Below are 12,000 nucleotides of genomic sequence, written 5' to 3' on the forward strand. Positions count from 1 at the left end.
AAATTAGATAAAACAGAAAAATTCCTTGAAGATGCAAACTACGAAAGCTCAGCCAAGAAATAGATACCCTAAAAAACTCTTTTAAAGAAATTGAATTTATAGTTACAAATCTTCCCATAAAGAAAAAAATCCAGGCCCAGATAGCTTCATTGAGGATTTCTAACAAACATTAAGGAAGTAATAACAATTTTACACAAACTTTTCCAGCAAATGGAAGAATACATCCCAACTGAGTCAGCCAGCATTCTGTGAGCCAGCATTTTTCCCATGAAGGTAAACACAAAATGTATTGACTATGAATTATGTATATGAAGCCAATTCCTTGTACAATCCCATGTCACCACAGTTGTTGGAAATGAGGGTGGGCAGATTAAGGAATATTGGGGATTAATGTATGTGTTGAGTATATTTTAAAATGTTTTAGAATACTAGGATTTTGATGAACTGAATTTGCAAGACATCATATATTTAACCATGTCACATTTTTGCTTAGACCCTTCAATGACATCCCATTGCTGTTGGGATGGTGTTCTTAATATAGCCTACATTGCACCCTGCCTGATCTGACCATCACTTAACTCTGCAGCCTAATTAACATTCCTTCACCCCTTACTCTTTCCTCTCCATCCACCCTACCCTTCATTTTGGCCCCTCAAACTCCTCCACATGGCACTTGCACACACTGTCAGAGCCTGGAAAACTGTTCCCCATTTTAGCCACTCATTAATTCCTACTTACCATTCAGCTCGCAGCTAAGTCATCAAATTCTCAGGGAAGGCTTCCCTGACCTTCCTGACCAGGCCAACCCGTCATAGGTTCCAATTGTACCCTGAGAATCTCTCCTCCCAGCATTTACTAGAATGCAAGTTGTTATATGAAATGTTGTATGTTGTGTGTGATTATTAGATAAATGTCTATCCCTCTCATTAGAGTATAAGGTCCATGGAGTCTGGGATTGAGTCTCGTTTTGTTGGCTATTTTACTCCCAGTGGTTGCCACAGTGTCTGGTACATTATGGGGCCCCAAAAACATGTATGAAAGGGCAAGAAGAGAGAGAAGGGAAAAGAGACAAAACAAAACACTCCAGCCTGTGGTCTAGTAGCTAAGCTTCTGTGCTTTTATGGCTACAGCCTGAGTTAGATTCTGTTCAGGGAACGAATCCCATTATTGAGTATCTATTACTTCGATTAAAAAAAAAAAAAAAAGACCAAAGGCAGTCAGTCCTTGAAGTCATGGATAAATTAATTTCAAGAATGAATGAAGTTTTTATTTCCACAGCATTTTCACTGGATGGAAGCATTAACAGTTGAAACATCTGAAAAAAAGAATTGATTCAAGATGCCCTGTTTTGGGTCGTATGAGCTCTGTGAGCATTCCTGCTCAGTTTGTATTTACTCACCTCTATTATATATGTCTCATTTATTTGGTTAATCTAGTACTCAGAATATCAGGTAGAAATATTTGTTTGTAAGTTAAAAAACAAAATTCCCACAGTGACTTAAATAGACTTGGGGGTGGGGTTGCAAGTTATTTTACTTACTTTTTTTCACATGACAAGTTCAGAGATAGACCTATTTCAGGGCTGTGTAGCTGATCAGAGATCCCCTTAAGAAATCAGAGTCCTACAATGCTGCTCTGCCAGTCTTAGCATGCTTGGAGAGATGGCTGCTACATCTCCAGGGTCAGAGACCCAAAGCCCTCCCGGGGGACCTCTGCCTGCAGCTCCTTGCCAGAACTGGTTCACATGGCCACTATCTGTGCAAGAGAGGCTGGGAAATTTAGTACTTGAGTTTTCCAGCTTCTCCTTTTTAAGAGAAAGGGGAATTGGGATGGATACTGTGAGTCAATTCTGGGCTCAGTGAAAAGGTTCTTGGGATCAACTTGGAGAATCTGGAGAAGGGCCTACAGGAAACACACAATGGTAACTGTAAGATTGAAGAGAAAGTTTCAATGAGACAAATAGCTTATCTTGGAGAAGAGGTTAAGGGGCCCTCACTTCCTCTGCCTTTACCTGGTTGATCCTATTCAAAATTGAGCTCTAGGACAGGCACCATGGCTCATGCCTGTGATCCCAGCACTTTGGGAGGCTGAGGTTAGAGGATCACTTGAGCCCTAGAGTTCAAGACCAGCCTGGGCAACATAGTGAGACCCTATATCTATAAAAAAATTTAAAAATTATGACTGGGCACAGTGGCTCACACTTGTATTCCCAGCACTTTGGGAGGCTGAGGTGGGTGGATCGGATCACTTGAGGTCAGGAGTCCAAGACCAGCCTGGCCAACATGGTGAAACCCCGTCTCCACTAAAAACATAAAAATTAGCTGGGCATGGTGGTGCATGCCTGTAATCCCAGCTACTTGGGAGGGTGAGGCAGGAGAATTGCTTGAACTCGGGGGGGTGGGGGCGGGTGGGGGAGGTTGCTACTCAGAAGGTTGGGGCAGGAGGATCATTTGAGCCCAGAAGGTCAAAGCTGCAAGTGAGTCTTTTTTTTTTTTTTTTTTTTTTTTTTTTGTGGGGGGACAGAGTCTTACTCTGTCAGCCAGGCTACAGTGCAGTGGTGCGATCTCCACTCACTGCAACCTCTGCCTCCTGGGTTCAAGCGATTTTCCTGCCTCAGCCTCCTGAGTAGCTGGGATTATAGGTGTTTGCCACCATGTCTGGCTAATTTTTGTGGGTTTTTTTTTTTTTTTTTTTTTTTTTTGAGAAGGAGTCTCGCTGTCACCCAGGCTGGAGCACAGTGGCATATCAGCTCACTGCAACCTCTGCCTCCTGGGTTCAAGCGATTCTCTTGCCACAGCCTCCCGAGTAGTTGGGACTATAGGCGCCCACCACCACCCCTGGCTGATTTTTGTATTTTTAGTAGAGATGGGATTTCACCATCTTGGCCAGGCTGGTCTCAAACTCCTGACCTTGTGATCCGCCCACCTCAGCCTCCCAAAGTGCTGGGATTACAGGCGTGAGCCACTGCACTTGGCCAATTTTTGTATTTTTAGTAGAGACAGGGTTTTACCATGTTGGCCAGGCTAGTCTCAAACTCCTGACCTCAGGTGATCCGCCCTCCTCAGCCTCCCAAAGTTTACAGGCGTGAGCTGGGATTACAGGTGGGAGCCACCGTGCCCAGGCTGCAGTGAACCTTCATTGCGCCACTGCACTCCAGCCTGGACAACAAAGCAAGACCCTAAAAATAATAAAATGCAGCTCTGGTGTTCCTTCCTGTAGGAAATGTTTCCAACTTCTTTCCTTTTTTTTTTTTTTTTTTTCCCCAACAGCTTTGTTGAGGTATCATTCACATACTACAAAACGCACCCTTTTAGTATATATGTTGCTGAAGCAAGTAGGGAAGTTCACCCTTTAAAAATATACAATTAAATAGCTGGTTCATATATTACAGAGTTGTGCAGTGATCACCACCATCTATTTTCAGAACATTTTCATCTTCCCACAAAAGAAGCCCAGTACCTATTAGCAGTCATTCTCCAGTCTCCACTCCCCCCAGCACCTGGGAACTGTTTCCTCGATTTGCCTATTCTGGCCAATAAATGACCTTTTGCAACTGAATTCTTTCACTCAGCATAATGTTTTCAAGGTTCATCCAGAAACCATGTATCATTCCTTTTTACTGCATTCCTTTTTACAGATTCTACTGTATAGATATGACATTTTGTTTAACCATTCATCAGTTGATGGACTTTGGGTTTCCACATTTTGGTTATGAATGCTGCTACAAATACTCATGTACAAGCCTTTGTGTGGACATGTTTGCATTCTGTTGGGTGTATATACCTCTATCACATGTCTTATTTATTTGGTTAATTCACTGCTGCGTCATATGATAACCCTATGTTCAACATTTTAAGGAACTGCCAAACTTTCCCAAGTGAACAGGGTTGGATCTTTATTTTAAACATTTTAAATACTTGTGATCATTTTAAGTAATAGTTTAGTTTGAAAATTACTACTTTTACAGCTTGTGCAATATAAAATGGCTGTACCCTGAGACTGTTCAGAACGATATACACTGGATTTTGTCACATGTGTGCCCAGGGTAGGAGAAAATGAAATTTAAATTCTACCATTTTTAATTTCTGTTCGTGTATGGTTTTGTTTGTTTTTTGTTTTTGAGACAGAGTCTTGCTCTATCGCCCAGGCTGGAGTACAGTGGCGCAATCTCGGCTCACTGCAACCTCCACTTCCTGGGTTCAAGAGATTCTCCTGCCTCAGCCTCCCAAGTAGCTGGGATTACAGGAGCTCACCACCACACCTGACTAATTTTTGCATTTCTAGTAGAGACAGGGTTTTGCCATGTTGGACAGGCTGGTCTCAAACTCCTGACCTCAGGTGATCCATCCGCCACAGCCTCCCAAGGTGCTGGCATCACAGGCATGAGCCACCACACCAGGCCTATTTGTGTATTTCAAAGGCACATATTGTACTCATATATTAGTTAACTCATATAATTTTTTAAAATTACAAAGTTAATAAAGCAGCTCAAGTTTGAGGGAGTTTTAAAAAATTACTAATTTTTAAAAAATCACAATATCGCTATCAAGTGGCTGCATTGACTGGCAACTAATATTGCAGCTTGCATGGGAAGCCTTTAGAGCTTATACAAATTGCTGGACTGAAATGACAAGGACGCCATGAGCCTCCTGAACCCTTCAGTCTTTTTTCCTTGGTTCCATAAGATGCTTCTTCCCAACTAGGGCAACCCAGCAAGTCCTCAAAGAAAATTGAAATGTAAATGAACATGCTTAAGTAGAGAAAAAGCTTAAGGGAGGCTTCTGTTCTTCCATTCACACATTAACTTTTCCTGCTCATTCTTTTAACACTCCCTTAGGCATCCCTGCTCCCACCTTCCCAGTCACCCTGTCCAATCCTCAACCCACATCCTCAAATGAGGGTGGCTGCCTCTCCTATGTGTGCCCATAAAAACCCATATTTCTATCTAAGCACTTAGTAAACAGCATTGACATTGTTTTCTCTGTATCCGTGTCACCAGAGAGTGATCCCATTGTGGGCAGGACTCAGTTTTATTCATCTCTATGTCACTGGCTCCAAGCACTCTCTCTTAATGGAGAGAGTACACAGTATCTCCTAATTAACCAGTGAATGACTTTTCAAAATAATGACATTCTGCCTCAAGTAGGCCAGACATACAGCAACCCCTCACAGCCAAATTGGGAAATGGTGGTTCATCATATACAAAAACTGATAGAATGAAGTGTGAAAGGAAAATAAAATGTCAGACCCCAGGCTGGGTGCAGTGGCTCACACCTGTAATCCTAGCACTTTGGGAGGGGGATCACCTGAGGTCGGGAGTTCGAGACCAGCCTGACCATGGAGAAACCCTGTCTCTACTAAAAATACAAAAATTAGCCGGGCATGTTGGCACGTGCCTATAATCCCAGCTACTCGGGAGGCTGAGGCAGGAGAATCACTTGAACCTGGGAGGCAGAGGTTGTGGTGAGCCGAGATCACGTCATTGCACTCCAGCCTGGGCAACAAGAGTGAAACTCCATCTCAACCACAACAACAAAAAAGGGAGACCCCAAACTTACTATGCCAAAGGGAAAAGTGAAGCTTGGAAACTCAATCATGCAAAAAAACTGCCTTTCCTTTTGCCTAAACACAGCTGCAAGATAGAAGGTTACATATCTCCTCAGTTGGTCTCCCTTACCTTGACAATGTAAACAGCTTATCTTCACAGATACAGCACAAAGACAAGACTAGAAACCATCCCTCTGCCCACCCCAGACATATGCAGATGTGCTGAGTCCAGACAAATACATAATTGACTGTTCCTCTACCCCACTTCACATGTAACGTGGATTCAGTGAGTACTAATCAAAGCCTCATAAGAATATGACCACCTAACTCACTACCTACACTCCTTTTCGTTTTTTTCCTCTACCCCTAGCCCTCCTACCCTCACTTTCCCCTTTAAATACTGAAGCCTTCAAAATCCTCTTTGGAAAAAGTGCGGGCCACAGATCCTACTATGACTCGTGTCTTTTTCCCGTGTGTCCTCGACCTTGGCAAAATAAGCCTCTAAACTGATTGAGACCTGTCTCAGATACTTTTTATTTCACAAAAGTATTCACCACTCAGTGAGTCACGATGATGACAGCTTAACATATATTCATTTACGCCTAAGAACTACCCTATAGGATATGTACAATTGTTTACCCTAATGTACAGATGAGGAAACTAAATCTTGAGAGATTCATGACTTGCCTGAGGTCACACAGAAAGTAGAGGAGTCAGGAGTTGAATGAGTGGAATCTAAATTCTATGAAGGCATTTGGGAGGCCAAGGTAGGTGGATGACCTGAGGTCAGGAGTTCGAGACCAGCCTGGCCAACATGGTGAAACCCTGTCTCTACCAAAAATACAAAAATTAGCCAGGCATGGTGGCAGATGCCTTAATCCCAGCTACTCAGGAGGCTGAGGCAGGAGAATTGCTTGAATCTGGGAGGTGGATGTTGGAGTGAGCTGAGATCGCTCCACTGCACGCCACCCTGGGCGACAGAGTGAGACTCCATCTCCAAAAAATAAAAATAAATAAATAATATGAAGGCAGAGCCATGTCAGTCTTTCATCACTGCACACACAGGGCCCATATATGTTTACATTTTATATATATTATATATATATGAGAGACGGAGAGCACAAGCATGCAGGAGTCCAACAACTGTTGGTCGAATGAATTCAACTGGCCACACCTGACATCAGCTATCTATCCAGCGCTTATGGCAAAAAGGCAAATCCTCAGTCCCCAGAATGACTCTCTGGCTCATCTTCCCCATTGTTTCTCCTTGTTCCCTTCCCATATTGGCTTAACCTCCAGGTTGCTATCTTTAGCATTAATTTGAGGACAGCAAGCCATGGGCACACAAGTGAGGAAAAACCCATTATGTAAAAGAGGAGATGATTGGCTGGGCATGGTGGCTCATGCCTGTAATCTCAGCACTTTGGGAGGCCGAGCCGGGCACATCACGAGGTCAGGAGATCGAGACAATCCTCGCTAATTCGGTGAAACCCATCTCTACTAAAAATACAAAAAAATTAGCCAGGTGTGTTGGCACATGCCTGTAGTCCCAGCTACTTGGGAGGTTCAGGCAGGAGAATCACTTGAACCCAGGAGGCAGAGGTTTCAGTGGGCAGAGATTGCGCCACTGCACTCCAGCCTGGGTGACAGAGCGAGACTCTGTTTCGAAAAAAACAAAACAAAACAAGAAACAAGAGAAGATGATTAAGGTAACACAGGAAGGCCACTCTGTGAGATGGGAATGGAAATAAGCAGGCTGTTTGCTTTTGTGGTGGGATCACATGCTGGCTAACATCTCCCTAGGGGATTACTGTGTATAAGACACAGTGCTTTTTAATCCTTACAACAGCCCCCATCTTCAACACATCTCTCACTGCTTCCTCTATTCCAAACTTATCTAATGACAACATACCATTTTCTGAGGATTCAAACTTTTGCATCTGTTATTCTCTTCTACTAGTGCCTGTTTCTACCTGCAACCGGCCCATCAAAATCTTACCCAGTTTTCATGAGCCAATTCAAACACTACCTCTGAAGACTTCCCTATTCAGTTCTGAGAACTCTTCTTTCCCATCTTTGCATTCCTACAACATGCTACCACTTCCATGGCACCTATCTTACTCTACTCCAAGTCTTTCTTTGAGTACCTTTGTTATTTTGGCTGCTAGGTTGTGGGTTCCTCAGAGACAGGAACTCTATCTAATGGATCGTTATGTTTCCTGTGGCTTCTGTATATAATAGGCACTTAATATTTGTTGGATAACACAAACAGCACCAACCTGTCCTTACTGCTACTGTTGCAAGAGAAAGATGAGTAGCCATGCCCAAATCCAGTCAGCCAAATGTCAGGTACGATCATATAAGGCCACATTTTTCTATATTTCCTTCACCTAGCAAATCAGCCTAGATAGCTTTAAAATACACCAAAACAAAGCTCTGAGTGGTAATCAACAATTAGTCACCCAGGGCCATGCGTGGTGGCTCACACCTGTAATCCCAGCACTTTGGGAGGTCAAGGTGGGCAGATCACTTGAGGTCAGGAGTTCCAGAACAGCCTGGCCAACTGGTGAAACTCCATCTCTACTAAAAATACAAAAATTACCTGGGCATGGTGGTGCACACCTGTAATCCCAGCTACTTGGGAGGCTGAGGCTTGAGAATCGCTTGAGCCTGGGAGGCAGAGGTTGCAGTGAGCTGAGATAGTGCCACTGCACTCCAGCCTGGGTGACAGAGCAAGACTCTGTCTCAAAAAAACAAAAAAGCAAACAAACAAACAAAAAACAACGAACAATTAGTCACTCCAATGGCAAACCATCTTTTATGGCAGACAGCCATAAAATAAGGTGAGGCTGGAAATGCTCTGCAGAATATTTCACATTCCTTATAGCTTCTTAGGTTGTCCCTCGTGTTCTCAGCCACGGTAGAAAGATGAAGAGGGAGTATGAGGCCTATACAAATCTAAGATTTTAATAGGAACTTTAATAGCTATTAATTGGCAGCTATTGCACAAGCTTGAGGCTAGAAATCTAGATTCCCTATGATTTAGAATAGTGATTCGTCCTCAGCAGATGAGCTTTTAAAAAAAAGAAAAATAGACTGGTGATTCTTAACCATATTTCTACCACAAATCAAATTTATAAGACATCCCCCCACAATCATTTAGGAATGCCACAGTAAGGGAATGTAAATACACTAAAATATTTTTTGTTCCCTTCTCTCTCTAATTTAGTCATAATAACAAAGCACCATCATGTTAAGGACTTATTCTGATTCCATTGCTTGGTCTGTCAATTTTATTTGTCATATCCATCTACGTCCCATTACCACCACCCTAGTCCAAGTTACCATCACCTCAGACCTAGACAACCACAGAAGCCGCCTCACTGCTCTCCCTGTTTCCATCTTGGCCCTCCTCCAGTCAATTTTCTATATGGTAGCCAGAGCAATTTGGAAAAAGTACTGTGTCTTTCACTCTTAAAATAATCAATGTCCTGTGTATAGCTGCTTAATAAATAGCGATGTGAGACAATTCAAAGAAACTCTCCTTTTGCAAATAACAAAACCCGAGGCCAAAACATACTGAAACTTCAATTCCAGAACTGAGGTCAGAATTTGGAATTCATAATTGCACAACTGAGCCTCATTTCAGTGGGCCATGCTGCTTCTCCCAAATAGGTATTTCATTTTCTATGTTATCAATGGAAGACAAATGAAATAATTTGAATTGATCTAGAGCCTGCTTTCAGGGCTACAAAATATGAAAAACACTGATCACCAGGGGACAAAAGGGATGACAACCTCGACTGAACAGATACAGTAAGGACCACTCGTACATGGATCCCATGTGTCCCAGGGTCCACCTCCTCTAGCCAACTTAAGGACAGGGGCAGCATTCCAGATCCAGGACTATGTGATCCACATGGGGAGCGTAGGATTTCACTGGTTGGATGTGCAGAATTTGTGTCTTCCACGGTTTCCCATGCACCTGCTGAAGAAGAGTGGCGATTCGAGTTTCTGCAGATTCTGCCCACCTTTGCCACTCTGGCTTGGTGGCTGGTGACAACATTTTTCCCCTAGTATCCCTGGTAGCTCCATTTTTCCATTGGTTGGTGGTAATTTGCTGAGGATACAGCCAATGTTCTTTCTCTGTTTTGCTGACTTCAAGAGGCTGAAGATTCTTCCCTGGGAAAGATTCCACATTTTGGTGGATATGCAAAATGCCTCCAGCATCTTGCCGTAACACTTGGCAGGCAATGGGCCAGCCTTCTTCAGAGCTGGGAATCAGCCCCAGAATCACCCTATCTGCAATATTTGAGAGCTTCAGTTTTCTGTTATCTCCAAAGTGTATTTGGCACCGATCTGCTACTCCATTGATCTCAAGGTTATTTCTCAGAGCAACTACAGCATGGGGATTCCACTCACAAGCATGGACGAAGGCAGCACCAGCATGAACTAGGAAAGGCAACGTAAAATAACCAATCCCTGCATAGAGATCCACCAGCACTTCTTCAGCACAGGACAAGGATGCCACTCGAAGCTTCTCAGTGATGTTTCCGAAGGAGAACATACACTGGGTCACGTCAAACTTATAAAGGATACCATTATCCACATGCTCTACCCAGCCATGGTCACCCAGCAGCAGTGTCACTGCAGGAGTTCGAGTGCCATCCGGTGATACCCGCCCGCGTTTTGCCAAACGCTGGACGCCAAGTGCGGAGGCAACGGTCTCCCAGAGTTCCGGTCCCAGATTTTTCCACTGATTGGCTTGGAAACAGTCTTCACTCAGCAACAAGAGATTACCATGCCGTTGCCATGATCGGGGCAAATCAGCCTCCAACTCGGCTGACCACTTGACTCCCCGGCCCTCCACCCAGCGACTCACCTCAAGACACAATTTTTGGGCAGGTGAACAACCCTGGGCCCTCTTTGAAGGAACAGGATCCGGGAGCCGCGTCAGCATACAGGCACTGCCTGGGGCAACACGATTTCTCAGCTCCTGCAGGTGCTGCTCTGGAAGCGTCTCTCCCAGCACTGGTAGCGCCACCCAGCCATCCGGCATCTTTTCCACACGGTGCTGTGTATCAAAGAGTTTCTGCCTCTCGAGATATTCTCTGTATCGCTGGGTAAACCGAGGCTCAGTCACAACTGCGACAACAGCCACGGGCTTCCCACTTTCTCTCTCCATGTTGCTAACGACCACATTCTCTCCCATCACCTCAGCGATACTCCATCTCCTCAGAGTGGGCTCACCAGGCTGATTAAATTCTGAGTCTTAATAAGGCAGCCGGCCGCTCACCCCGCCATGCCAGTGCCGGAAATGACGTGCAAACAGGCAGGCACTAAATGTATGGATGCGATTGCTGGAGAATGGCGTCGGGTTGCCGGGGAGAAGCTGCGGCCGCCATCTTTCTTATGGTCAACCATTACTTTTTTTCAGCCGGGGAGGAAATTTATAACAGGGAATCTTATGGACTAAAAGACTTCAAATTGGCATTTTCCAGAAACCTCATGCACTCTCTTCAGTGCTGCTCATGAATTCAAAGAGAAAAATGAACATGAAATTGTCAGAGGCGCGTGAGCCAGAGCAACTCCATCTTAAATAGGAGCTAGGTAAAATGAGGCTGAAACCTACTGGGCGGCATTCCCAAATGGTTCAGGCATTCTAAGTCACCGAATGAGATAGGAAGTCGGCACAAAATACGGGTCATAAAGACCTTGCTGATAAAACAGGTTGCAGTGAAGGAGCGGCCAAAACCCACCAAAACCAAAACAGGCACGAGAGTGACCTCTAGTCGTGCTCACTGCTGCACTCCCACCAGCGCCATGACAGTTTACAAATGCCATGGAAACGTCAGGAAGTTACCCTATATGGTCTAAAAAGGGGAGGTATGAATAATGCACCCCTCGTTTAACATATCATCTAGAAATAACCATAAAAATGGGCAACAAGCAGCCCTCATGACTGCTCTGTCTATAGAGTAGCCATGCTTTTATTCCTTCACTTTCTTAATAAACTTGCTTTCACTTTGCACGCAGACTTGTCCTGAATTCTTTCTTGCATGAGATCCAGGGACCCCCTGTTGTAGTGGATTGGGACCCCTTTCCTGTAACAAAATGATTATTTGAATTTGGAGAAAGCTTTCCCATAGCCTAATGCTGCGCTCAGGTTAGCATCAGCAGCCACCTTATTTGCTGAAAGTGAAGAGTCAGACAGCTTCTTTGTTCCCTTTTCATGCAGATATAGTCATCACCATTTCACTGTCCTTTGGTCCAAGAAACAGCTATTTGAAAGTCAGAAGGATCTGAGTTCCAATAAATCATATCACCCCTCAAAATTGTAATCTTCACTTATAAAATGGAATCTAATCTTCAGAAGATTGCTATAGTGAATAGAGATGTTATAGTGCCTCAGACAATAACTAGTAAAGAGTAGGTACTTAAAAAGATACAAAG

The 12,000-nt window shown here is 44.0% G+C and overlaps 2 protein-coding genes across 30 annotated transcripts in view; both read right to left on the reverse strand.

Moving 5' to 3' along the window:
* Positions 1-12,000, reverse strand: part of NDUFB9 (NADH:ubiquinone oxidoreductase subunit B9) — a 576,062-nt gene that overhangs the window by 82,783 nt on the left and 481,279 nt on the right. The window contains exon 1 of one of the 29 annotated variants that reach the window (XM_050801766.1): positions 3,489-3,492. The exons of the other annotated variants lie outside the window; for them this stretch is intronic. The gene's annotated coding sequence lies outside the window, so the exon portion shown is untranslated. Of the gene's footprint in view, positions 1-3,488; positions 3,493-12,000 lie in introns of those variants that run through there. 29 annotated transcript variants of the gene reach the window in all.
* Positions 8,812-10,860, reverse strand: TRMT12 (tRNA methyltransferase 12 homolog). The gene has a single exon (XM_050801703.1). The coding sequence runs from the start codon at positions 10,757-10,759 to the stop codon at positions 9,422-9,424; it is 1,338 nt and encodes a 445-aa protein (XP_050657660.1). The 5' UTR covers positions 10,760-10,860; the 3' UTR covers positions 8,812-9,421.

Source organism: Macaca thibetana, chromosome 8, assembly GCF_024542745.1.
Source record: "Macaca thibetana thibetana isolate TM-01 chromosome 8, ASM2454274v1, whole genome shotgun sequence".
Taxonomy (NCBI): domain Eukaryota; kingdom Metazoa; phylum Chordata; class Mammalia; order Primates; family Cercopithecidae; genus Macaca; species Macaca thibetana.

Bases quoted from the DNA above. Each gene is read 5' to 3' on its own strand.
- TRMT12 (XM_050801703.1), bottom strand. From the start codon at position 10,759: ATGGGAGAGAATGTGGTCGTTAGCAACATGGAGAGAGAAAGTGGGAAG.